The sequence below is a fragment of the Schistocerca americana genome, chromosome 2, assembly GCF_021461395.2.
Source record: "Schistocerca americana isolate TAMUIC-IGC-003095 chromosome 2, iqSchAmer2.1, whole genome shotgun sequence".
NCBI lineage: Eukaryota > Metazoa > Arthropoda > Insecta > Orthoptera > Acrididae > Schistocerca > Schistocerca americana.
In genome coordinates this window covers 262,350,740-262,375,159 of record NC_060120.1, presented here as the reverse complement: position 1 = coordinate 262,375,159, position 24,420 = coordinate 262,350,740, and the positions used below count along the sequence as shown (strand labels likewise).

General features: G+C 37.6%; 1 protein-coding gene across 7 annotated transcripts in view; it reads left to right on the top strand.

Moving 5' to 3' along the window:
- The window catches only part of LOC124593756 (NAD kinase-like), a 907,239-nt gene extending 883,549 nt beyond the window's left edge, over window positions 1–23,690 (top strand). For 6 of the 7 annotated variants that reach the window (XM_047132092.1, XM_047132094.1, XM_047132097.1 and 3 more), the window contains 4 exons: window positions 1,283–1,440; window positions 4,080–4,162; window positions 11,857–12,070; window positions 22,612–23,690. In XM_047132092.1, the coding sequence (XP_046988048.1) occupies window positions 1,283–1,440; window positions 4,080–4,162; window positions 11,857–12,061 (446 nt within the window). In that variant the 3' untranslated portion in view covers window positions 12,062–12,070; window positions 22,612–23,690. Of the gene's footprint in view, window positions 1–1,282; window positions 1,441–4,079; window positions 4,163–5,063; window positions 5,147–11,856; window positions 12,071–22,611 lie in introns of all 7 variants that reach the window. The other variant, XM_047132093.1, reaches the window with a different exon arrangement.
- Window positions 23,691–24,420: the final 730 nt, after the last annotated feature.

The window sequence follows — 24,420 nt, the reverse complement described above, 5'->3', positions numbered from 1 at the left end:
GCTCATTGTTGCTTTCATTTACAGTGATTGTTCTCCACAGCTAGAATGCTGTACTGTTTCTGTAGTCAACAATGTCAGAGCAAGAGGTACTGTCATCTGTTGTGCAATGCATTGTAATAGTTTCTCACAACAGAGGGTATAAAAATGTCCAAAAATTTTAAGACATGTGGCACAGTTTGGGGAAAACATCCTGAGAAAGAGTCAAGGTGTACATGTGGCACCAACAGTTTTTATGAGGATGAGAAACAGTTGAGAATGCAACTCATAGATGTCGCCAAAACCGTCTCTCTGTGGGGAATGTTTTTGCAACAGTATATCTTGATTTTAAAGTTCTTCTCTTCGATTTTATATATGAATTTTGTACTATGAAAGTTGCATACTATTTCCCACTTTTGGATCAGATAGAATGTACATATTGTCAGAATTGTCACCCCAGGTATCTGCCTGAACTTGGCAAAAAATTTAGGAACTGTTCTGCACCACAGGAGAATATCCTCCCTACTGCCTGGACTTATCACCCTGCAATTTTCATTTTGGACCACTAAAGGTTGCAGTTGGAGGACAGCAGACAGTTGTGCACTAACACACTGACAGCATCATTGTCATCAAGACTGTGACTACAACGATGCCGTCAGTGTGTTAGTGCACAACTGTCTGCTGTCACAGCCATGTTCATTGTATGAAAATGGGATTTAGAAACTGTATCTACTGGAAAAAATAAATTCCCATTCAGGAGGCTATATTGGAAAATAAGTTTGTGTGAATTTCTCTGCAGCTTAAATAAACTTATAAAAAACATTCAAGTTTTTGTTTGTTGATTGCATGTTCCTTTCTTCTTTCATAAAAGAACACAATGTGAGTTGAATGAACCACACAGTCTGGTACAAAGAGAAGAAAGCTGCTGTACCTGAGCATTCCATTGGTGTGAAACATTAATACAGTTTTGTCAGCAGAATTAGCTGTCTAACTCAAAAAAACCTAAAACACTTCTAACAAGTGCGGTATAAATTTGGAATATAGATTTATATGTAAAATATTCCCTGCCAGTTTTGTGTAATGACTGAGTCACATGATACCAAAATGGTCACTTGGGGTAGATTCTAAATACTGTTACCGTTATATTGAGTTTCAAAAGTAATTTACGACAACCCACGGAAGTGATTGACATGGTTGTGCATTTTGTTGCTGTTTTCTGTAGTGACTCTGTTTTAATTATTGAAAATAATATTATTGCACTTTTAAAAGCATAGTTGTGTATGACAGTCAGAATCTTCCTTTGCAGGTCTTATAGTATCAACTCCGACTGGCAGCACAGCATATGCTGTAGCTGCAGGAGCGTCGATGATACACCCAAGTGTCCCTGCTATTATGGTGACACCCATATGCCCCCATTCACTGTCTTTCAGGCCTATTGTGGTGCCAGCTGGTGTGGAGCTGAAGGTTGGTACTCACAAACTGTCTTGTGTATCAGTACTGAAATTATTAAGGTCAGAGACTACCTATTCACAGTATTACATGCAGAGTTTAAAATATTCTCACTGTCGTTGTAAAACTTTATTTAACTTTCTTGCTACATACCATGATTGTAGGTATTCTCTGCTTTCCAAATAGAACAACATAATAATGTTGTTGGACAAATGCAAATATTTGTACTTAGGTATTGCTGTAGAATAATTGTGATTTTAAAGCATCACTTTGTTGACATAAGTGTGCTCATTCAAGTAGTAATATTGGTGATAGAAGGGGAGCATCTACATGCTGGCCACCAACAGAAACTGACCTAAGAAGCCTACATGCTAAGCTACATTAAGCAGTATAGTTCATTCAGTAGTCTAGGATAGCACATAAAATTCCATTGCAGGGAAAGGACAGGATATGATACACAGGCAAAAAAGATAAAAAGAAAAAACCAAAAAGTATGCTTCAAAAGTCTCTCCTAAATTTGAATTTCCACTGATACACTGTATTAACTGCTCAGAAAAGTTTGCATCGCCTGGGTATCTGTGAACATTTGTGAGCTTACAGTAAAGGGCAGTAAGGAAAGAATTAATGTCTCAAGAGACTAAAACAATAACTTTACCATGAAATAAGAATATAACGGTAACAAATATGCCAGTCTGTTCAAAAAAGCATATTTGTGAAATTAAAATCTGCTATTGATCCACCCTGTACACTGCAGAACACTTAGATCCTCTTCGCAATGCTGCCAACAATGTTGTCAAGGTGTCACTGTTCAAGTATGTCACCACTCTTAGGTGGCAGCCCCATTGAGGTTACCCAGTTTGAGAGACAGCTTTCTGTGATTACACACTGTAAATTTAAACTGGTCCCAGCTGTGCTCAGATACCACTGGTTATACTAGTTTATGGATTTGTACTGCCTGGAGAAAGGTGTTCACTAGGTGTACAAGGTATGCTGAAATGTGTATCATCTTTACAGATAAAGCCATTGGCAAATTATTGACTGTTGAGCTGGACAATAAGATGGACAATCCCGCTCCAATACTGAAACACCTTGAAGCTACCATGAATAATGAGAGGCTTCTGACAACTGTACATGATGTGTGTGCAAAACATGAGTGACCCATGGGACTGTATGCCTGAAAAAATGCACTGCTACATGGCTGTCTCCATAATCTAGTATGATCGTCAGGTGTCAGACACACACTGCAGTTGTCTGCAGTGCAGGTGCTTCCTTACCAACGTTCTTCCAGCACCACTTGTGTATAAAGGACACCTAGAGATCAAATTAATGGATGCACACAACAGTTGACCCAGTTGTCTCGGAAGAGCAGCATAGAGTTCTGTTGTTCTTGTCAGAGTACCTACGAACCATAATTGTAGTTTGTTTTCATTACCTGGTGCTCATCTTGAGGTTGAAGCTCACTTGTGTCCATGTTGCGTACAAATAAAATTTGTTTTTTGATAGGTTCTGCCTTGACCACAGATAGAAAAGAAGATCGTTGTTTGCTCAAGGTGGAACTTCACCAAAAACAAATGTTATTAGCTGGTACATTTGATTGCGGGTGACCCTATGAGACAGATTTTCACTGTTTCATGGATTATGATAGCAATTGACTGTAGAATGGCATTGCTGTAATGTATGTCAGTTTGGCAGGCAACTTCTGCACATGTGGCTGTCTGTATTGATTTTCTGTTGTCAGAAGAATATTGAGAAAGAGGTTTTGGATTTAGTGGTGATTTTGTTGCAAAATGTTTTTTGAGCAGTTTATATGGACAGTATGATGTAAGATTCCATTAGTTTCAGTGAAATATACCCCATATCACAACTGAACTAATATTTCCAGTCAACGAGTAGTATGAGCCGGAAGAAAAACAATCTATTTCGATCTGAAATTTTCTAACAATCCCCAACCCTTGTCCTATTGAAAATGTATGGTGTGCAGTACTGACAAGTTTTTTAAGCAACAACTAAGGTTATGCTTGCAGCATATAAAATCATTCCTCTTTTTGTGTTGACTGGATTGATGCTCCCATTTCTTTCAAGGAATTAATCTTATCAACTGTAATATCATATGTAAGTGTATGTACTTGTGTGTTAGGCTAAGAATATCCAGCTTGTTGAATATATAATCTTAAATAGTGGTTTATGAATGAACTCCCTATATGATCGTAACTTAATTTTTGGGTTAAAATATTCTGAGGAATAAGAAAATCTGTGTGTAACCATGTTGAAGTGGTTGGCTAACTTCATTGGGAATAAGAGAACTTTAAGGAGGAGAAGGTTGAACTCTCACATTATTATGAATTTTTTGGATCACACTGCAAAATTTTAGCATGTTTTTATTTCAGTTAAACAGTTTGATGCTCTCATAAAAGAAGCTGCTGAATGATACTGAAATTCAATATAAGGTCTTTAATGTATCAGTCATCTAAAACCAGTATTATACAAAACTAATATTTTCAACTGGAGATTTTATGCCTGCATGTCAAGTATTGTATATTAATATTGAATTCTTTTTGTGATAAATATTTACTGGAGAAAATGAACTTTAATTATGGTTTATATAATAATGATCTAGGAGATTATACTATAGCCTTTGTGAATGCCATTTCTAGATCTCTGTGTCCCCTGATAGCAGGAATACATCGTGGGTTTCATTTGATGGCCGGAACCGGCAAGAACTGTTCCACGGTGATAGGTAGGTTAAAAATGAATGCCAGTGCATTGTTGTACCTGTACCAGAATTGCTTCACTGCATGTAGTAACACTTCCCTGGTGCTGTTGCAGATCTGCCATTTGCACTGTACATAACTTTGTCCGTTGTCAAGTTGTAGTTGTGAGTTGTATATTTTGAGTATTTCCTGTCGCCTCATGAAAATGAAGCCACATTGTGTCCCAGTAAGCTTTCCTTAGTGTCACAGTCTAATGCATCCTTTACAGTGTCTTGTAATGTAGGATGTAGTCGGAGAAGATAGTCAAGTTGTAGTTGTGAGTTGTATATTTTGAGTATTTCCTGTCGCCTCATGAAAATAAAGCCACATTGTGTCCCTGTAAGCTTTCCTTAGTGTCACAGTATAATGCATCCTTTACAGTGTCTTGTAATGTAGGATGTAGTCAGCGAAGATAGAAACATTACTGCCGTGAATTACGCAGTCAGTTGACACCTTCTTCACATGTCTCGTTAGCTGCAAGTGTCTTGTGTTTTGTCTCTATTAGTTTGTATTGCTAGTAGACTTGGAAAGACAAATGATTACCAAGTACATTTCATGATTCATTATATGAAAGGTGGTTATTATGTGCCTGGAAATACAGCATTTAATATATTAGAAGGCATTTAATTTTCGTGCATCCTTCCTTCTACAAAACTTTTGTTCATATTGTCAGTCCTTCCAAAGACTAAACATTTGGTTGACAGTTATTGTGGTTAAACAGTGAGATGTTCGATGGATGATACTCCCTAGAAGTAGTATTGTTTGATAAAAGAACCAAAGAAAGGTCTTGATTTTGAGGTGGGTAAAGTTGCAAATGAATGCTGTTTTGTTTCTAAGGATTAACAGTATTTATATATTGTAGTGTTAAAGGAACTGCACTTGTTGCAGATAATGCTGAACAGTGATGCAAGAAGTACATCCTGGGTATCTTTCGATGGGCGTAACCAGCAAGAGTTGAGAATTGGAGATAGGTGTGCATATTTAATTTTTCATATTTGCAAGATAATTGCCTATCTGTAATAATAAGGGATATTCTTTATCCTTTGCCAGCTGTCCTGTAGTGAGATGTAGTTTTTGGGTTAAACTGATCAATATGTTTTACCTCTGATAAAGGTGTTAAGCTATTTTTCTTGGTTGGGGTTCCACTTCACATCTTACTGTCACAGTATTTTTTTTTTAATGTTTGTATACACCCTGGTTCCATATTTTAGGTCTGTTTCTCTTTCTTTGTATGTGTGTACAAGTCGGAAGACGAAGGACAATTTCTGTCAATATGTGGAGCCCATTTCCATCTCTCAGAATTCTCCTGTCTTTCATTGCTCTATCTTCCTTAATTATTAAATGTGTTGTAGTAAATACCATACAGCATCTGTTATTTCAGACATGTTACTTTCACTTCATGTGTCTCTGTAACCCATAACTGTGTCAACCAATAATGCAGTGTAGGTTAATATGTTTAATGTGGTTATTAGTATGTGTAGTTAGGAAACACACTTCACTCAACTAAAATTCCATGCATGTGTAATTTATCAGCAACAGGAAGTACCTTGCATTCACAACAGAGCAGATACATGTCACAGAATTGAATTAGTTGTGATATGAACATTTGCTAAAGAAAAGTGGAATATTAGTTTTTGTGGATTTGGGTCTGCTGTATTCATATGTTTGGACATAATAATATAAAATTGGTATAAATTGCATGATCATTTGTTCTTTTCATTACTATTTAACAGCATGAACTCTGAAGTACTTGTTACTGCTTGCAGGTTGTGTGTGCGTGTATAATTAGATGTGTGTGTGTGTGTGTGTGTGTGTGTGTGTGTGTGTGTGTGTGCATGTTGTTCAATGCTAGTATCTGTAACATTTTTGAAACTCAGTAGGCATGTTGACTAGAACTAGTATGTTACTGCTGCTGCTGCTGCTACTAGTACTACTACTACTACTTTCAAAAATAACATCACTGTGACTGTGTGAAATTAATAAAGTCCAGTCTCGTGTTGCTAGAAAACTAATATCAGCATTACATATTATTTATTTACTTAAAACGTGGAACTGCTCAGTGCAAGATAACACTAGTTTTAATTTACTTTAGTTCAGTTTGTTTGACATTCTCTATTAAACAGAAGGAGAATAAGAAGTCTATTCTAAAGGAAAAGAATTCTACAGAGGGGTCCAAAAAATGTATCCCCTGTTTAAAGTCTGCAGCTTGTGGTCTTGCGGTAACGTTCTTGCTTCCTGCGCACGGGGTCCCGGGTTCGATTCCCGGCGGGGTCAGGGATTTTCTCTGCCTCTTGATGACTGGGTGTTGTGTGTTCTTCATCATCATTGACTCGCAAGTCGCCGAAGTGGTGTCAACTAAAAAGGACTTGCAATACGGTGGCCGAACTTCCCCGCATGGGGCCTCCCGCCCAACAATGCCATACGATCATTTCATTTCATTTCATTTCACTGTTCAAAAGTCCATAACTGGCAAACTAATTGACGGAGTTGTCTAATCTTTGGTAGTGTAATAGTTTGTAGTTCCGGCAATCGCCACATGAGTGTTGTATTGCGTTGTTTTGTTTTTTCAGATGACAGTCGCCATATAGTCAGTGTTTTGTTCTTAGTTGCACCTAGTTCAGTAAACATGGCTGCCACAAGGTACAGTTCAAACTCAATGGTATAGTAAATCGCCACAATTGCATCTACTGGGCCGCTGAAAATCTGAACGTCCATGTAGACAAAGCCGTGAATTTGCCAGTAGTAAATGTGTGGAGTGGGTTGTCTTAACAGGGCTTGATTGGGCCATCCTTTGATGGCACCGTTACCAGTGAGATGTACCTTTAGAAGCTTCAGACATCCATTTTACCTGCCATCCAAGACTTGTATGGATATGGAAGAGTTTACTTTCAAGAAGATGGTGCCCCTGCCCACTACCAAAATCGTGTTAGGGCGTTTCTCGACGAAAATCTACCAGAAAGATGGATAGGCCGTAGAGGTGCTGTGGAATATCCACCATGTTCCCCAGACCTAACTCCTCTGGACTTTTACCTGTGGGGAACACTAAAGGACGTCGCTTATCAACAAAAGCCACGCACATTGGACGAACTTCGAGAATCCATCGTACATTCATGTGCAAATATCCAACTGAACACATTGCAGTCAGTAGTTCGTGCTGCACTTCGGCGGCATCGTTTGTGTGTGGATGTTAATGGTGACCATTTCGGACACCTACAGTGATATCTTTAAGTTGGACTTTCAGCTACACTTTCACCAAAAATGAGACAACTCCGTCAATAAGTTCGCAAGTTATGGACTTTTAAACAGTGGATACATTTTTTTGGACCCCTCTGTATTTGTATGTGAACAGCTTCATACTGAAACCAGTAACAATTTTGTTTATTGGCACTAGTTGTGCACATCTTTTTATGCAGCTACTGCTACATTTTATCTGGGTCCTTGTGTGCAAAGAATAGATTTAAATTATCACAAAGATGCAGAAAATTGAAGTAGAAAGAAAATAGGCTAGTGTAGATGGGAGGGAGAGGACCGTTACCCCAGAAAAAATATTGTTCTTAATTTTCTTTTACAGTAGACTCTAGACTATCTGGCCTCCATACTATAGGGCCTATGTAACTAACATCTTAATAATACTTAACTGTGATAATTGAAGATTAATTTATTGCATGTGCTGTACTTTTCAAAGATTTATCAAACTAAAATTCTGTGTGACCTCTCAAAATGTTTTTTGGATCTTTTGTGCTAGAAACACACAAGAATTATAAAGTACATACTGTATTGTTAACACTGAATAAATTACTGGAACCACTCTTCTACAAACAATACTTGGCTCTCTTCCAGTGTTCACAAACAATGATTAACATACCTAGGTAGCAGTGCTTTTGGCAACAATGTGATCTTCGTTTTTTCAGTTGCATACAAGATGTTTTGTGTGTGTGTGTTTTTTTTAACTGTTGGTTTTTGCAATCCTTTTTGTTTAAATTAGTGTGTCCAAATTCAGTGACAAATGAAGAAAAACCTTGCAGCAACTGTGGATCAGAAACTATGTATTGTAATGCGACTGGATTCTGGGATAGCACCCAAAGCTGTTGCTTCGGAATTAAGGGTAAGAAGAAATATAGTTGGAGAGTGAAAGAAAAAATCAAGCAGAAATTGAAATGTGGTGTGCTTCTCAAGCTAGTGGAAGTGAAATAAAAGTAAGGTACACCATGTTGAAAGGTACACATAAAGAAACTGAAGAAACTTTATTTTTATGGCATGAACATTTAAAGAGGAAAAGGTTTGTTCATTACTGGTTCAGTATTGCAGGAAAAAGCATTGCAATTCCAGTGGCAAATACCAGAAACCTCAAAATTTATTGCCAGTGATGGATGGTTGACAGGAGGAAAGAAAGATTCAGTATTCGCCAGATTACCATCAGTTGAAAGACTTCTTCCATTGACAAGGAGGCTGTGCCATTGTTTAAAGACTATGTTCCGAACTTAATTGATAAGATAGAATTTCTGGTGAACAGTTGTACAGTTGTGATGGGAATGATTTAAATTAAGAGGTTCCCTACAAAAAAGGAAACTATGGCACCTGGTTACAAGAAATACGAGGAACAAGTTACAATATTGGCTTGGAGTAATGAAATGGAAACCTTGAACTTAGGCTTACAATAATAGGGAAATCGTTGAACCCTAGAGCTTTCAAAAACTAAGAATCACTGCCTCAGCATTAAACTCGTCAAAAGAAAGCTCGAATGAATTCAGAGATTTTTAAAACCTGATTCCAGTACGAATTCATACCAGCTGTAGAGACATAGTCGAAAGACAATGGTTTACTGAAATAATGTCTGCTGCTTCATAACAACATGCCTTCAAATCTTGCCACTGATGAATGCATTATTTTTACCACCAAATGCAACTGCTCCTTGTCATTGATGGGCCAGGGCATCCTAGAAATGCTATAGTAGTAGTATTGATAGCACGTTCTCAGTTTGTTGTTATCAGCGACTGATGATAATGAAGGCAGTGTAACCATTCTCAAAAGGATTAACTTGCAAGATGTCACAAGGTGGTTGGGCAAAATGTGGGAAGAAATTTCGAATATATCACTTGTAAGGTCTTGGAAGATTCTTTTACACCATGAAGGTGGACATTTTGACTTTGAATCCATGTGTGAAACTGAAGTCAAAGATGAAAATGATGGTATCGAAACTAAAAAATGAACGAAACTGTGAAGATGCAGAGGGCATCACAGAATGGATGGCAAATGATGAAGTTGGTGAACTAACTTATAGCAATGCATTGGAAATTGTGATGCAGGAGGAAGTAACACAAGAGGAGGAGGTGAAATTAAATGATATAAATCTCGTCCAGCATTCAGAAGGTTCAAGAAAATTGAAGCAGTACTGCTGTACATTGATGAGCAGGAGGAAGCAGTCAGTTGATATCTTCTGTTTGCGTAAGTGGAGGGAAGATAGCTAAAGGAGAGGAAAAGTAATCTATTGAAGGCCTTTCTTCAAAAAACCTCAAACCTGTAAATTTCATCATCTATGTTAGGCCTGCCTTTTCATATGTGCATAACAGTATATTCATACTTTACTACCTTTACTCTGCAGATCATTTTATGTTTCTTGCAATAATTTTTGGTGGCTGCAGTGTGTTCATAACAAACTCTAGTAACTAGCATGTATTATGTAAGAAGTCAGAAAAGATATTAAATTGGGTTTGGTATAAAAAAGGTTGTTTTGAATGTGTAGTATGGCTGGGGTCAGAAGAGAGTATTTATAGAATGCTGGCCTATCTGACATTTTTGTTATCTGGCTTGACCTTCTGCTTCATTAGGTGGATTAGTACTTGAGAAACTAATCTTTAGGTATCCTAATACAAAAAGAAGGCAATTAACTGACAGTAATAGGAAGAAATGAAGGAAAATCTTGTTATAATAAAGTGTGTGTATTGTAATCAAATTATTTAATTGGACAGATAAAAAATCTACTCACCAAGCAATGGCAGAACACACACATAAAAGATGATTGTAATAGGCAAGCCCGTGGCTCCTTGTTCAGGCAGAAGGGTTGAAGGGAAAGGAAGGGCGAGGGAAAAGGACTGCAGAGATCTAGGAAAAGGGGTAGATTTCAGGAGTTGCCCAGAACTGTGGGTCAGGGGAGACTTACCATAAGGGATGAGAAGGAAGACTGATTGATGTGGGACTGCATCGGACGAGATTTGAAAACCTGAGAGCTTAAAGATGGCAGACACTGTATTATGCAGATTACAGCTTAAACATCATGCATGAGTTAATAACAATGAAAAGCTAAGTGCATTGTACTTTATAGAGGTGGGAAGGGGGCGGGCAGTGAAAAATAGACGGGTAAGACAATGAAAGATGTGTAGAAAACTAAAACTGAGTGAAGCAAAGAGTAGTTACAGTGAAGAATTGCTGAGACAGAAGAAGCTAATGTAAATTAAGGCCAGGTGGGTGGCAAGAACCAAGGACATGTTGTAGTGCTAGTTCCTACCTGCAGAGTTCTGAGAAACTGGTGTCTGGGGGGAGAATGCAGATGGCGCTTGTGGTGAAACAGGCACCGATGTCATAAATGTCATGTTGTAGAGCATGCTCTGCAAAGGATATTGTATGTTGCCTGTAGACATGCTCTGGCTTTGCCTATTCATCGTAATTGAGAATTTGGTGGTGGTCATGCTGATGTAGAAGGCTGAACAGTGTATAGATGATAGCTGGTATATGATGTGTTGTTTCACTGGTGGCTCTCTCTTTGATAGTGTATTTTTTACCAGTTACAGGCCTTATTATAGGTGGTGGTAGGAGGCCGCATAGGGCAAGTTGTGCAATGGGAACATTCGCAGGAGTAGGAGCCAGAGGTTAGGGAAATGGGTGCAGAAGGAGCATAGGGCCTGACAAGAATATCGCGGAGATTGGGAGGGTGACAGAAAGCAATTCTAGGTGTGGTGGGCAAAATTTCAGACAGAATGGATATCATTTTAGGGCATGATTTTAGAAAATCATGGCCCTGTTGAAGTAGCTGATAAACACATTCCAGACCAGGATAACACTGAGTCATCAGTGGTGTGCTCCGAAGCTGTTTTATGGAGGGATCAGCAGTACCAGGATTGGATGTGATGGCCTGGGAAATCTGCTTTCTAACTAGGCTGGTGGGAGTCTTTCCCTCTCATCCCATACAGTAAATCTCCCCTGAACTGTGGTTCTGGGTGACTTTACCAAAATTTACCATTTTCCTAGACCTCTCCAGCCCTTTTTCTTCACCCTTCTTCCTTCCTATTCAACCCTTCTGCCTGAAGAAGGAGCCCCTGGCTCTGAAAGCTTGCTAGTTAAAACAGTCTTTATATATGTGTGTTCTGCCACTGCTTGGTAAGTAGATTTTTTTATCTATTGAGTTAAATAATTTTGTCAATAATTTATTGTTTTCGTTTGTGTATTGTAACCAGTAATATAAAGAGCAGGCCATAATCACCCTTGGAGACATTTTGTGTGGGAGACAGTTGAGTTAAAAGGTAGAGATTTTAATTAAATCCTGCTATTAAGAAGAAACAAAATAATGTAAAACTCAAACTCATTGTAGGTTTAGAATGGCTTTACTAGTAGTTAAAAAATTTTATTTTGAGATGTTTTTACTTTATTTTCCAGTTTTTTATGTGCTGTTGTCTCTCCTATTTAGCCTTCGAGTGACAACCTCAATCTACCCTGTGCCTTCAATATGTGCTCAGGATCAGATCTCCGATTGGTTTGATTCTCTAGCGGAATGTCTGCACTGGAATGTACGCAAACGGCAGAAGCACTTGGACGAGTTGAGTGATCTAACACACTCGAGCTCCAACGATACTCTCGACTCGCTTGACCATGCTGAGCAATTAGACAGTTAGGCTTACAAGGTAAGACGAGAATAGGCGAAACAGTCACTGTGGAGTTAATGGTAGGCCCTAAATAACTTTCAATACAATTTGTTATGGGATAATTGGTATGAGCACTCTGTGTTGTATGTATTTCCAAATATTATACTTGGGTGATACTGTGTCTGGAGTATGTTACCTTTTATGATAATTATTCTTAAAACTGTTCTTAAGTGGCTGTCTGTGGCTGTTAAGTATTTTTAAAAACACATATTTCCATCATGAGCTGTAGACTTACATATTTATTCTGTATGGGTTTCAGTTAAAACTACCATCTTCACAGAAGAAAACTGTGAAGTGCAAAACAGAGATGAATGTAAAATATATACAGGCAACATAGAAAATGGGTGCAATTACAGGTTTTTGAAACTGCAATACTTACACAATATACATCAATTGATCAAAAATTAACACAACCAAATGTAAAACATACATAACTGTCATGAGAGTGTCTCAACATAATGTATATTACCATGTTGTGCAGTAGCACAATTACAGTAATACGTGGGTTGGAACTTAAATAGTGGCAATTATTTATTCACAACCAATACAAAAAGAGTTACATGTTTGCACCTGTTACTGACCTTCAAAGTAGTAACCAGAGTTGTGTGGAACCCATTGCCAGCAATGTGGAAGGCGTAGTATACCGTTAGCAGAGCCTGTTCTGTTGATGGTGCGAAAGGAGCGGGTCTGCTGCTCGTCTAATCTCTGGAACAGTTCTGAAGCAAATGTCATGAAGTGGTTCCTTCATCCTCAGAACAAAATCAGTCACAAGGACTTACGTGCGAGGAGTCTGGTGAATGGTACAGTACTTCCCAGTCCCTTAGGCTGAACAGAGCAGCCAAAGCTTGCACTGTATGCACCTGCGCATTGTCGTGCTAAATGATGGGTGGATTGTGCAGAAAGTGTCGCCGCTTCTTTTGCAAAGCTGGTCGCAGGTGTTGCTCCAAAAATGAACAGTAATACTGTGTATTGATGGTCTGCAGTGGAGGAATGTAATGCGTTAGGATAACACCATCACAGTTAAACACGAGAATCATCATAACTTTAGACCACTCCATTCACGCCATGAACAGAACAGGCTCTGCTAATGGTATACGTCACCTTCCACATCGCTGGCAACAGGTTCTACACAATGCTGGTGACTACTTACATTGGTTATGAGTAAATAGTTGCCACTAGTTAAGTTGCAGCCCTCATATAAACTTTGCAAGAACTTCAAACTCAATAACTGATAAGTTACAATTTTCAAAGTTATAGATACTATGCTTTACATAAATTTAACAAAGAAAACCTTGTAGATATTTGTACCTCTGAAAATTGTAATGTGTACAGTCCGGCACAAATTTTCACCCATCCCTGATAAATAGTACAGCTGAAGAAGATTTAAATTTACAATTTTAGATCAAATTTCGTAATACAATGTATTTAATGAGTGTGCATCATTATGAAGTATGCGTGTCTGAAGGAATGTTGTATAACGTGAATTGTCAACACACTTTATATAGTAACATTTTTTTACTTTTATTTAAGTTATGTGTTTATTGTGAAGTGGAAATGTTTATTAACAAATACTTAGTCATATACTTTCATAAAAATACATCTTTTTAAATTTATTTATTTATTTATTTATTTAACCTGGCAAGATTAGGGCCATCAGGCCTTCTCTTACATCTAACCAGGCATTCTACTTATTTTACATTCATACGTTTTAATAGGCATGTTAAACTACATCTAGTACAAAAAGTGAAATAAACAATTAGAAAGGTACACCTGAAAAAATACATACGTATAGAGTTTATATTCGTAGATCATAAGTACTGTTATAATTAGACATTATTGAAGAGACAAATTTTAGATAGGAGTGCTGGCAGCAGGGAGTATGAGGGAGACTCATGGTGAAGGGAGGAGAAGAATAGACATGATGAAACATAATTAAGGAAATATAAAGGAAAAGAAGATTGCCTGGCTAATAGAGATAGATGAAGAGGAAGGCATCTCAGGAGCAAGATAGGAGACGCTAGCTTTGCTATTTGACAGATGAGAGGATTGGCCTGGTACATTAATTTTGTGGAGAACTTTATGAGGATGATAGTAGGAAATACTTCAACTTCTTCTTAAAAGCAGCGGGAGGTTGAATTTTGTGCAAGGTAAGGGGCAGTTTGTTCCAGAGGCGGACAGCGGCAACTGAGAAGGAGTTTGCAAAAGTTTTTGTTTTGTGAGTGGGCACAGTTAGGATACCAAATCAGAGTGACCTCGTGTTTCGATTATGATGGCATGAAAGGTTTTTAATCTCTGAAGCAAGGTACTGGGGTGCTTGCGCGACGAGGAGTCTGTGAAGTAGACATAGAGTGTGGTAGTCACGCAATTTGTCTGGCCGCAGCCACTTTAGCTCGGAGTATGAAGCACTAACATGATCATATCGGCGAATGTCGCAGGTGTAACACACACAGGCATTCATGGTTAGCTCTAGCCGTCTTTTGTTTTCACTACTCGTGGCTTGTTGAATCACATCACAATAGTGGAGGTTCGGTAGAATGAGTGCTTGCACGAGCTGGCGTTTCAAGTCCTGTGGAAATATGTTCCGAAACTTTTAGAGAGCATAGAGACAAGCAGACGTCTTTCGGCACACTGCGACTGTATTCTCCGCCCAGTTGAGATGCTCATCCAAAGTTACACCCAAGTTCTTCATTGTTTTCTGATATGGTATTGGAGTACCGTCGAGCAGAATAGGAGGTAGCCATTCGCGGAAATCTGAACTTATTAATTTCTGATGGGCTATTAAGATTACTTGTGTCTTTTTTGCATTTAGTTTAAGCCCCAGGCTTTTCGCCCATGTCACTACCGAAGGCAGATCATCATTCATCTGAGCGATTGCAGTGTTTACGTCTTCAGGTCTGACGCTTAGGTAGAGCTGGAGGTCGTCGGCATAGAAATGATATTTATAGGAGGACAGAACCGACGCAATATCGTTGACATATAAAGAAAACAAAAGTGGTCCTAAGACTGATCCTTGTGGCACTCCCGAGGAAACATGTTTCCAGGAAGATTTTTCATTTACGCAGACAACACATTGCTGTCTGTCTTTTAAGTAGCTTTCAAATCATCTCATTGCACTATCAGAGAAATTAAGCTGTTACATTTTTCTGAGCAATATGTCAAAGTTAAGTGTCAAAAGCTTTGCTGAAGTCCAGTAGCGTCAATATTGTTGCCTTTCGATTGTCGATGGCACATTTCAGGTCATCTGTTACTTTAATAAGAGCAGTGTTTGTGCTGTGATGTTTACGGAAACCGGATTGAAATTTGTCATATAGGCTGAATTCATGCAAGTGTTCAGTGATTTGGTCATGAACAATATATTCGAGTGCTTTGGAAACAGCAGGCAGTATGCTAATTGGTCGGTAATCACTAGGCAGTTGCGGGTTTTCGATCTTAGGGATGGGTCGAATTATGCTTCTTTTCCATGCAGTGGGGTATATTCTGTTCACGAGGGAAACATTAAATATGTCAGTTAAGACAGGTACTAAGATATCGGCAACATTCTTAATCATGGTTATACCGATACTGTCGTTGCCTATTGCATCAGAAGAGATTCTCATTATTGCTTTTCTTGCCGTATTTGTTGTTACATGTTTTAGATGGAAGCTATCGTTGTTAGTTATCCTGTTTGGGGATTCTTGCAGACGGTAATTATCAGCCGTGCTGGTATTCAGAGGTGCAGAGAAGAATTCATTTAATTCGTTAGCTGACACATGAAAAGTAGTTTCTGATTTTGCCTTTCCGACCCCCAAGCTACAGAGATTCTTCCATAGAGTCGTGGGCATCAGATCGCTGCATACAAGGGAGTGAGCGTGCCTGATTTTAGCATTGCGAATGCATTGTTTCACTCTGTTCCGTAGCTTTCTGTATTCTTCGAAACGCTCGGGTTTTGGATCTGCCTTGAAACGCCTGTGGGCAGCATCCCTATTAGTCATAATTTGACGTAATTCAGCTGTCAGCCATGGAGCAGGAGATTTTCTTACACGGATTGTGCGCACAGGTGCATGTTTGTCATAGAGGGCAGTGAGTTTATCACCAAGTTCATTAATTTTGCCGTCAAATGTAGGTTCTCTGATTATTTGATGCCATGAGATTTCTGAGCAATCGGCTGTTAGATCATCAAGATCAATACGTTTCATGTTCCTACAAGTTATGTAGCGCGATTTGATCCTTGGGGGCTGCACAGAGTAGGCCAGGAATATTACATCATGTGCTGAGAGGCCAGGGGCCGATGTTTGACCAACATCTCTTACTTTGTCAATCTGTTTCGTTGCAATTACGTCTATAAGAGTATGACTGTGTGCCGTATGGTGTGTAGGTTGTAATGGAAGAATGTTCATGCTATTGCAAGTAAACAATCTTCTTAGGTTTATTGCGGAGGGAGCGTCTCTTAGCAGGTCTACGTTCAAGTCACCCATTACGATGACATGTTCGTATTGACACTGGAGTGAATGTAATTCCGACTGGAAGGAACTCATTGAGTTTATTTTTGGCAGCTTGTACATGACGCCAGTCAAGAATTTCCGACTTTGTATATTTATTTCAATGAACATGAATTCAGCCTCTCTTTCTTCAGCAGGATTTGACGTACATAAGACATTCGGTTTGAGATCTGTTCGTATATACGCGCCGACCCCGCCACCTCACTTTTTTGATCTGTCTGCCCTAAGAAATGTGTACCCTGGGAGATGAATAGATGCAGAGGATATGTGTGGTTTCAACCACATTTCGGATAAGAGGATTACGTGGTAGTTTAGTTGGTTGAAGAGGAGGCCAAGGTCTTCGTAATGTGCAGGTAAAGACTGGATGTTGCAGTGAGCTGCTAAAAGCTCTGACGCGTTCCGCTGAGCAGCCTGGAGTAGGGTGGCAGACTGGTTTGTCCCTTTGTTAGGCACTACCTGCCGCAAGGGGCACTGGCCGGTGCTTCCGCCAAGTGACATAACACAGGGGTGTCCAAGATTTTGTGCGCCTTGTTTGTGACTCCGCGAGTGCCGAAAGAAAGGCGACTGCAAGAGATTTCCTGAGGTTGCGGGAGTATAGGAAATGGATTAGTGGTATTCGGTGCAAGGAGAATATGACCAATAATAGTGATGGCTGTGTGTCACTGTGTATCCTATGTCGTAAGAGGAGAAATGTAATTAGCGTATTTCAAACAGGTTAGGGTGGAAATAAGGGAAAGGGGAGTGATTTAAGAGGCCGATGCTGCCAGCAGAGAGAAGTAAGCTTAATAATTAATAGATTATCATAGGAAGCTAGAATTAAATTGAAATTTACTAAAGTGATGCTGGTAGTGATTATCGTAGGAAGCTACAATTAGATTGAAATTTGCTAAAGTGATACTGATGGTGATTTTTGTTATGAACAATTTAAACCGAAGAGATGGGTGATTAATGAACTAAAGGAGAGACTAATAATTGCGATAGAACTATTACAGAATGGAAGAGAATATACTGAGAAAATGAAAAAAGTATTAGCAGTAACTAAAATTGAGTAATGGTTAGAGCTACAGACACAAAAAAAATAGTGAAAAGTTAATACAGCTACAAAAACAATTAGTTGAAGGTACAAATATGGGTATAATTGAAAAGTTAACTGTATAAATTAGTAATTGTATGAAAATTTCAGTACTCAAAATAAATTAAAATTCAGTACAAAATTAGAAGCCTCACTTACAAATTTTTTTGTTTAGCAATAGGGCACTTTTCTTGTCTGTACAAAATTTTTTCTTGTTGATACTTAAATTTTCATGTTATTAGTAATTCAAAATAATAATTTATTTTTATTAAAATTTTGATTCAGTATTTGTTCATTTATGTTTCCACTTTACTGTAAATACAGCATGTAAACAAAATATAGAAAAGTTGCTAGTAATGAGACTCAGACCAGAGACTTTGTTTGAAAAACACACACATTACACACCCGGCTACCAGTGAATATTGTAAAATCATGGAAATGTTTTACATTTTGTTGTTCTGCAATAGGAAGTTGATGTCCAGACAGTGACCTCAGATTCTGTGAATATGATGGAAATCAAAAAAGGCTAGTCTGCAAGGTCTGCTTGTCATGGATCCTTATGATAAACACACCACTCTGTTTCCCATTACCCTGTCCTTTTGATGTACTGAGGTTTACCCAAAAAACTTTACCACTGTCAGTTTCGCTTCATGTTCTTGTAAAAAATGAAATATATTATAACCTGTGACACAAAGAGAAAGAGAAAATAAAAAATAAGGCAAGTAAAGAGAAGAAGACACAGAAGAAATGGATTTACGATATGTTTGACTTTACGTCACAGCTGTGTGACATGGTAAAGGAATAAGTAGTACGGGTACCACTCATTTGCGGATGAATGATGGGCGGTCTATAGACACCCTTCAGGGACCAGCTAGATGTTATTTCTGTGCTAATTGTATTGTCTTTTAGATACTGTTTGTATGTAATAGGAGTTGTGAAACACATTCATACATTCTTTGAAATTGACATGAAATACATTACAAAAAGCCGTATAGCTCAAAATATATAAGGCAACTTCATTAAATTCACTACCCTAAACTGAAGAAAGATTGAAGTTTATATAAAATTTCAATTTATATTCAGTTTAAAATTTTTCTCATTAGTCATATAAATTGTGAGGACTGTTTTGGCTTGTTGTGAAAATACATGTTTCTCATTCTTTTGTTGGCTTAAGAGACACAAGTGGTAATTGCTGATTTTATGATTTATGAATTTATTTATTTATTTCTTGTCAGTTGTGCTAACCAAGGACCACATGCCAATTTCAGTTCATTTTTCTCTTCTTTCCTTCTAGCACTTTTTCATCTGCTCTTTTTTTCCTTCCTGTCATCTAACCACTTCAGACCAGTTTTCTTCTTCTTCTTCTTCTTCTTCTTCAGATTCTTACTTCTTCTTACCATGGATTCTTTTCGTATAGAATACTTTTGCCTGAATGGTTCTGTCAGTTGTTTTTTAAGCTTTTATGTTATTTGTTTCTAAATCTTTAAATACTTCATGGACCCTGCTTGTTGTTGATTTCTTACTCCACAAATAATTTAAGATATTTTTGGTTACCTTACCATTGTGAATTCAGTGTAAATGTTCAAAAAATGTCTTGTTTTCCTCATTACTTCTGATATGGTTTCTATATTTTGATAAATATCATCAGTACTACACAATTTCCAGTCTTCCATAGTTTTTCATGGGCTAATATTTTCCTAAAGATTTACCTTTGTAGTAATTCTAATCTATGTAAATTTTGGTTTAATGCTTGACATTTGCTTCACTGCTGTGAAGTAATGCCTTATTTTTGAGCCGGCCGCGGTGGTCTCGCGGTCCTAGGCGCGCAGTCCGGAACCGTGAGACTGCTACGGTCGCAGGTTCGAATCCTGCCTCGGGCATGGATGTGTGTGATGTCCTTAGGTTAGTTAGGTTTCAGTAGTTCTAAGTTCTAGGGGACTGATGACCACAGCAGTTGAGTCCCATAGTGCTCAGAGCCTTATTTTTGAATTTGTAGATTTATTGCACCTTTTTCCAATCAATTTTCTCGTGTTATCTCTCCAAGATGTTGAAATTTTGTACCCTTTTCAATTTAACCAATATCTGTTTCCAGAAATTTCAGTGCATTTTTAATGTCTGTAAAACATGTTTTTCTGCAAAAATTCTTTAGCAATACCCACAGGTTATTATTTCTTCAAAGAGTTAATTTGTGTTACGGTAGGTATCAAATTTTCAGAAAGTATAGTGAAGTCATCTGCAAATGTGATTCAGTTTATTCCAGTATTGTTGATTCCTCTTCTCAACCTTACTGGTGAAATCTTACTTTCATTCAATTTTTTATTCCAAATTCTTTTTTTTCTAGAACGCAATTAAAGTGTTAGGGATAGGACATCACCTTCCCATACACTTATGTTCACAAGTACCTCAGAGGGATGAGATATTTTTCACATAAATTTCACGTTAGTCTGTCCATAAATGTTTCGTGAATTAGATTTGCTAATTCAGACTTTACATAAAATTCTCAGATTATTTTATCTTTAGTTTGTCTGTCAATGGAATCAAAGGTCTTTTTTAAACTGCTGAACATTTCTACACTGTGTCTTGAATTCAATAATCTGTGGCAAATCATCGTCTTCAGATTAAATATTTGTTAAGAACATGATCTGCTCTTCCTAAAACCACCTTGATATTCAACTAAATGACTGTAAGGTGTAGCATCTACTCCATTTAGTAAAATTTTGTTACATGTTCTGTATGTAGCTGGAAGCAAAGGAATTCCTCTGTAGTTGTTAATGTCAAGTTTCATTGCCTTCATTTCTTAGTGTGTGTAGCAATATCATCTTCCATTCTCCTGGGGTTTTTCTGTTTTCCATGTTTCCTCAAAGATTAATTGTGGCTCATTTTTTATTTTTGGCAGACCATTTCAAAAGTTCCACTGTAATAGTTTTCTCCACTAACTTGTCTTGTTTTTTCTATATGATTACTATTTCAGTATCGTTGGTAATCAGAGGTAAATCTTTTAAAGTTTCATGAGTGTTTGGCAGTTGCAGCCTGTGGATTGGTTCTGGAGAATTAGGAAGCTAATCAAAATACTTTGCAAGTACTTCATGCTTTACAGTGTTGCTTAGGCGTAAAGTTGGCAATTTTCATTTTTGAACACATTCTTGAGAATTTGTATTGCTTCAGTCTGCGTAATAAATTGACCACATAAGTTAAATAAGTTTTGAGTCTCCTGTTTCCAGTAATCACTAATCAATTTGCTGACCTGCTTTATTTGTCCATTTTTGTCCACCTCCCCCTCCCCACCTTTTAATGTTGGTGTAAAGGCTTTTCAAAGTTATTCCTCTACTTACAAATATGCTTTTAACATTTGTGATTCTTGAAGTATTACAATGTTCTAACTTTTTAATTCGTGCCATAGCAACTTCCTCCTAATATCTGTTGGGATTAACTTATTTTCATACCCTCTGTACAGGTGCCAAGGAAAAATCAGCGCACTTCTCCACATGGTCTCATGAAGTTGACGCTCTACTTTTCATATCTCCCTCGCTCCCCCCCCCCCCCCCCCCCCCCCGCCCCCAAATCTCCTCTCATCTCCTCTCTCTCTCTCTCTCTCTCTCTCTCTCTCTCTCTCTCTCTCTCTCTCCAGAGAAATCTTCTCAACATTATATTACAGTCAAAATTGCTTTAAAGTACAATTTAATATGCCAAATTATTTATGAGGATGTACAATCACTAGTCACTTTAAATAATTATTTGTAGCATTACCAGTGTGAGGCACAAAACTCGTTATCAGAAGATATCCATTCTTTGTTACACAACATGACTTTGTACCTGTCTCCGTGGCTGTCACTAATGCATGCTTGTGCAGTGGAACTCAACCTTGGAGTAAGCCAGTATTTGGCCGATGAGGAGAAGTGGTGATGTAAAGTTCTGGATCGTCAGACTTTGTGCCAATGTCCTAGTTTAAATACCAAAGGTCTCTGTAGCATCTAATGAAGTGAGGCATGTGACACTGTTGATGGTGATCCATTTGTCAACATGTTGACATTAAGCTGAGTGGCCCCCCTTGGCACTACTCTTGAGGGAGGAGGCTATGTGATTCACTTCATGATCTCTGTTTTGTGGCATTTATTCCACATTCCACTATTGCCATTATTAGGCAAATATTTTTATTTTAACTTTGTCAGATGTATTTTAGCTGCCACAGCCATCAGTCAGTATATTTTCTGAGGGAGAGATTTGGCATCATCCTAGCATTTGCTTAAAAGAACCTTTAAAAACCACATTCGGGCTGGCTGGTTTATAGACTAATGGTTGTCAATCCACTATGCAGGTTCGGTCTGCGCCTTATTCATCTGTCTCGCAAGCTAGTGCACTCACTTTTCAGGTCACTGGAATTCGCTAAATACATAATACATAAAATGGTCTCGGCACATTTTACAGTTATTACAGAACATGGAAGAAATTACGTGTACATGTTGTGTGATAAAATTTCTGCAAGTACATGTGTGACATTTAATTGTGCTTGGAGAAATTATTTTGTTATCACAACAGTTTCATTTCAACATTAATGCCCTCAGATTGAAATCCTATTGTTAATGAAGAGCTCACACCATCGGGTGAGTTTGGTCAGTCAAAACTAGCAGTAATGTGAATACATACCATTGAAAGTGATTCGTTTGTTCATTTTACTTTCAATCATATATCTTCCAGCTATAGTGTTTGTGCTAATATTCATTATGTAGAAAATTGGAGCATTTGGGTTTATTCTCATTATCCATTAATATTCTGTTGTCAGACTTTGTATGAAAGTGTTTTGTGCCAATTCATAATTATGCTAATGACACTGCTGCAGTCTTTCACTATTCTTAGCTCTTATGCTCGTTATATGCTTTTTTAATGTAAAACAGTTTATTGGTGTTCTTATTGTTTCCACCATATCATGTAAATGTTTTGAAATTTATAGAGAAAATTGTTTGTCTTTACAGGAGGTGCAAGAAGACTTTCTAAATCTAATTTCTTGCTCAGCAATATTTCCTGGTGGACTTTGTGAAGTACATAGCATGGAGCAGCTTGCAGTCACGGCTGTGAACTGATGCAGTTGTGAGGCAAGAGTGTGTGTGTTATGTGTTAATGGGATGGTGCCTTTGCCATTCCTAGCACAGCCAACCTAAGACTTCTAATAGTTACTGGTTTCCATCACTGCAGCTGCTTATTTAAACGAAATGAAATCGAGAGAAATCTGCCTTTTTATTTTTATACATCCATTCTCTATTTTGTTTATGAAATGACCAATTCCGTATTTTGTAGAGTAGCTGAATAGAGGAACTTCTGTTTAATATTTTGATATGAGAATAGCTTATCAGAGTTTTTCTACATAATTTTCCTTCTTCTGTTTTAAATACTTTGGATGGTTGTGATTCATAAATGTATTTTAGTAAGTATGTACTTGTATGTTGAATGTCTAAAAACTACTACATACACAGTCGAATGCATGATTTAGAACAAAATCAAAAAGTCATCAACCTGTACTGAAGTGCCTTTTATTTTTATTTTCTTTCATCTTGTACTCCTGTGATTTTTTCATTTAAGTAACAGAATTGTTAATTGCTGATGAATGAGCTCTTTCAGTCTTAAAGATTGCTAAATTTTATGCTGTTCTCTGCTTCAGGCATTATATTTTCACTTGAGACTTTGAGCTCTTGAGCAATGTGTTATTTATAACTTCATATTTTACCAGTATTTAATTTTGAATGAGAATGATAAAAGTTTGATGGTGTGGTGAATGTGTGATTTAATGTACAAACAAGCTTAATGGAACAATTTTGTATGCATATTCCTTGTTTGGTTTCACAGTTTGAATAAGCAAAATAACTTAGGAAATATAGGTTCATGTTTCCCAGTGATCCTTTATTCCCCTCCCTTTTCCTGATTCTCTCCTCTTCCATATTACACTGGCAGTATGCAGCACATGTTGCCAGGAAGCCCAGAAATCACAATTTTAAAATGGCTCTATATGTAATACTGAATGTCTCAGAAATACAGGTCTCTTTTTTAAGAAAACTTATTCAGTGTTTACTTGAATTTTTTCGGTGTCTTTTTGCACTTACATGTTTTCATAATGTGTAACTTGTTAAAAGTAATGAATGCTTTCACAAAACAAACAATGTGTGCAGTGTTTGAATGCATTGTTTTATTGTGAAGGCTATGAATATGTTGTTAATTGTAATTAGGAAGTAAATTTGAAATGAGAGTGAATATTTCTACTGTTGTCGAATGGTGTTGGTGGACAGAGGTGTGTGGTGAGTAGATTGTACTGAACATTTTAATTTGCTCACATTTCAGAAACAATTGTTACAGCTCAGAAATGAGACAGTGGACAGCTGTGTACTAACTACACACACTATGAATTTGCTGTACACTACCAAGAACTGCCCAGAACTTGTGGGGTATATCTGAGAAATGAACTTAAAATGTTGTTTTCTGATACAGATAATTATGTATTGACCTTGTGACTCCAAGACAGATATTTTAGAATGACTTATTTATGCTGGAAAAAGTGTAAACAGTTCTGCTGTAAATATTAATAGAACACAAGAGAGTACTATGTGCGATTGTTATTACCAATTTCATATGTCTAGGAAAGTGTATGCAACTCAGCCTTGCAGAGGAGAGGAGATTACTATATTTTCTAATTTTGTTGTTTTCTTTAGTAAATATGTCACACAGCTAGTTGAACAAATTCACCATTTTTGATGCCTTCACAATTTTTTTTGAGCATAAATGAGCAGTCATAC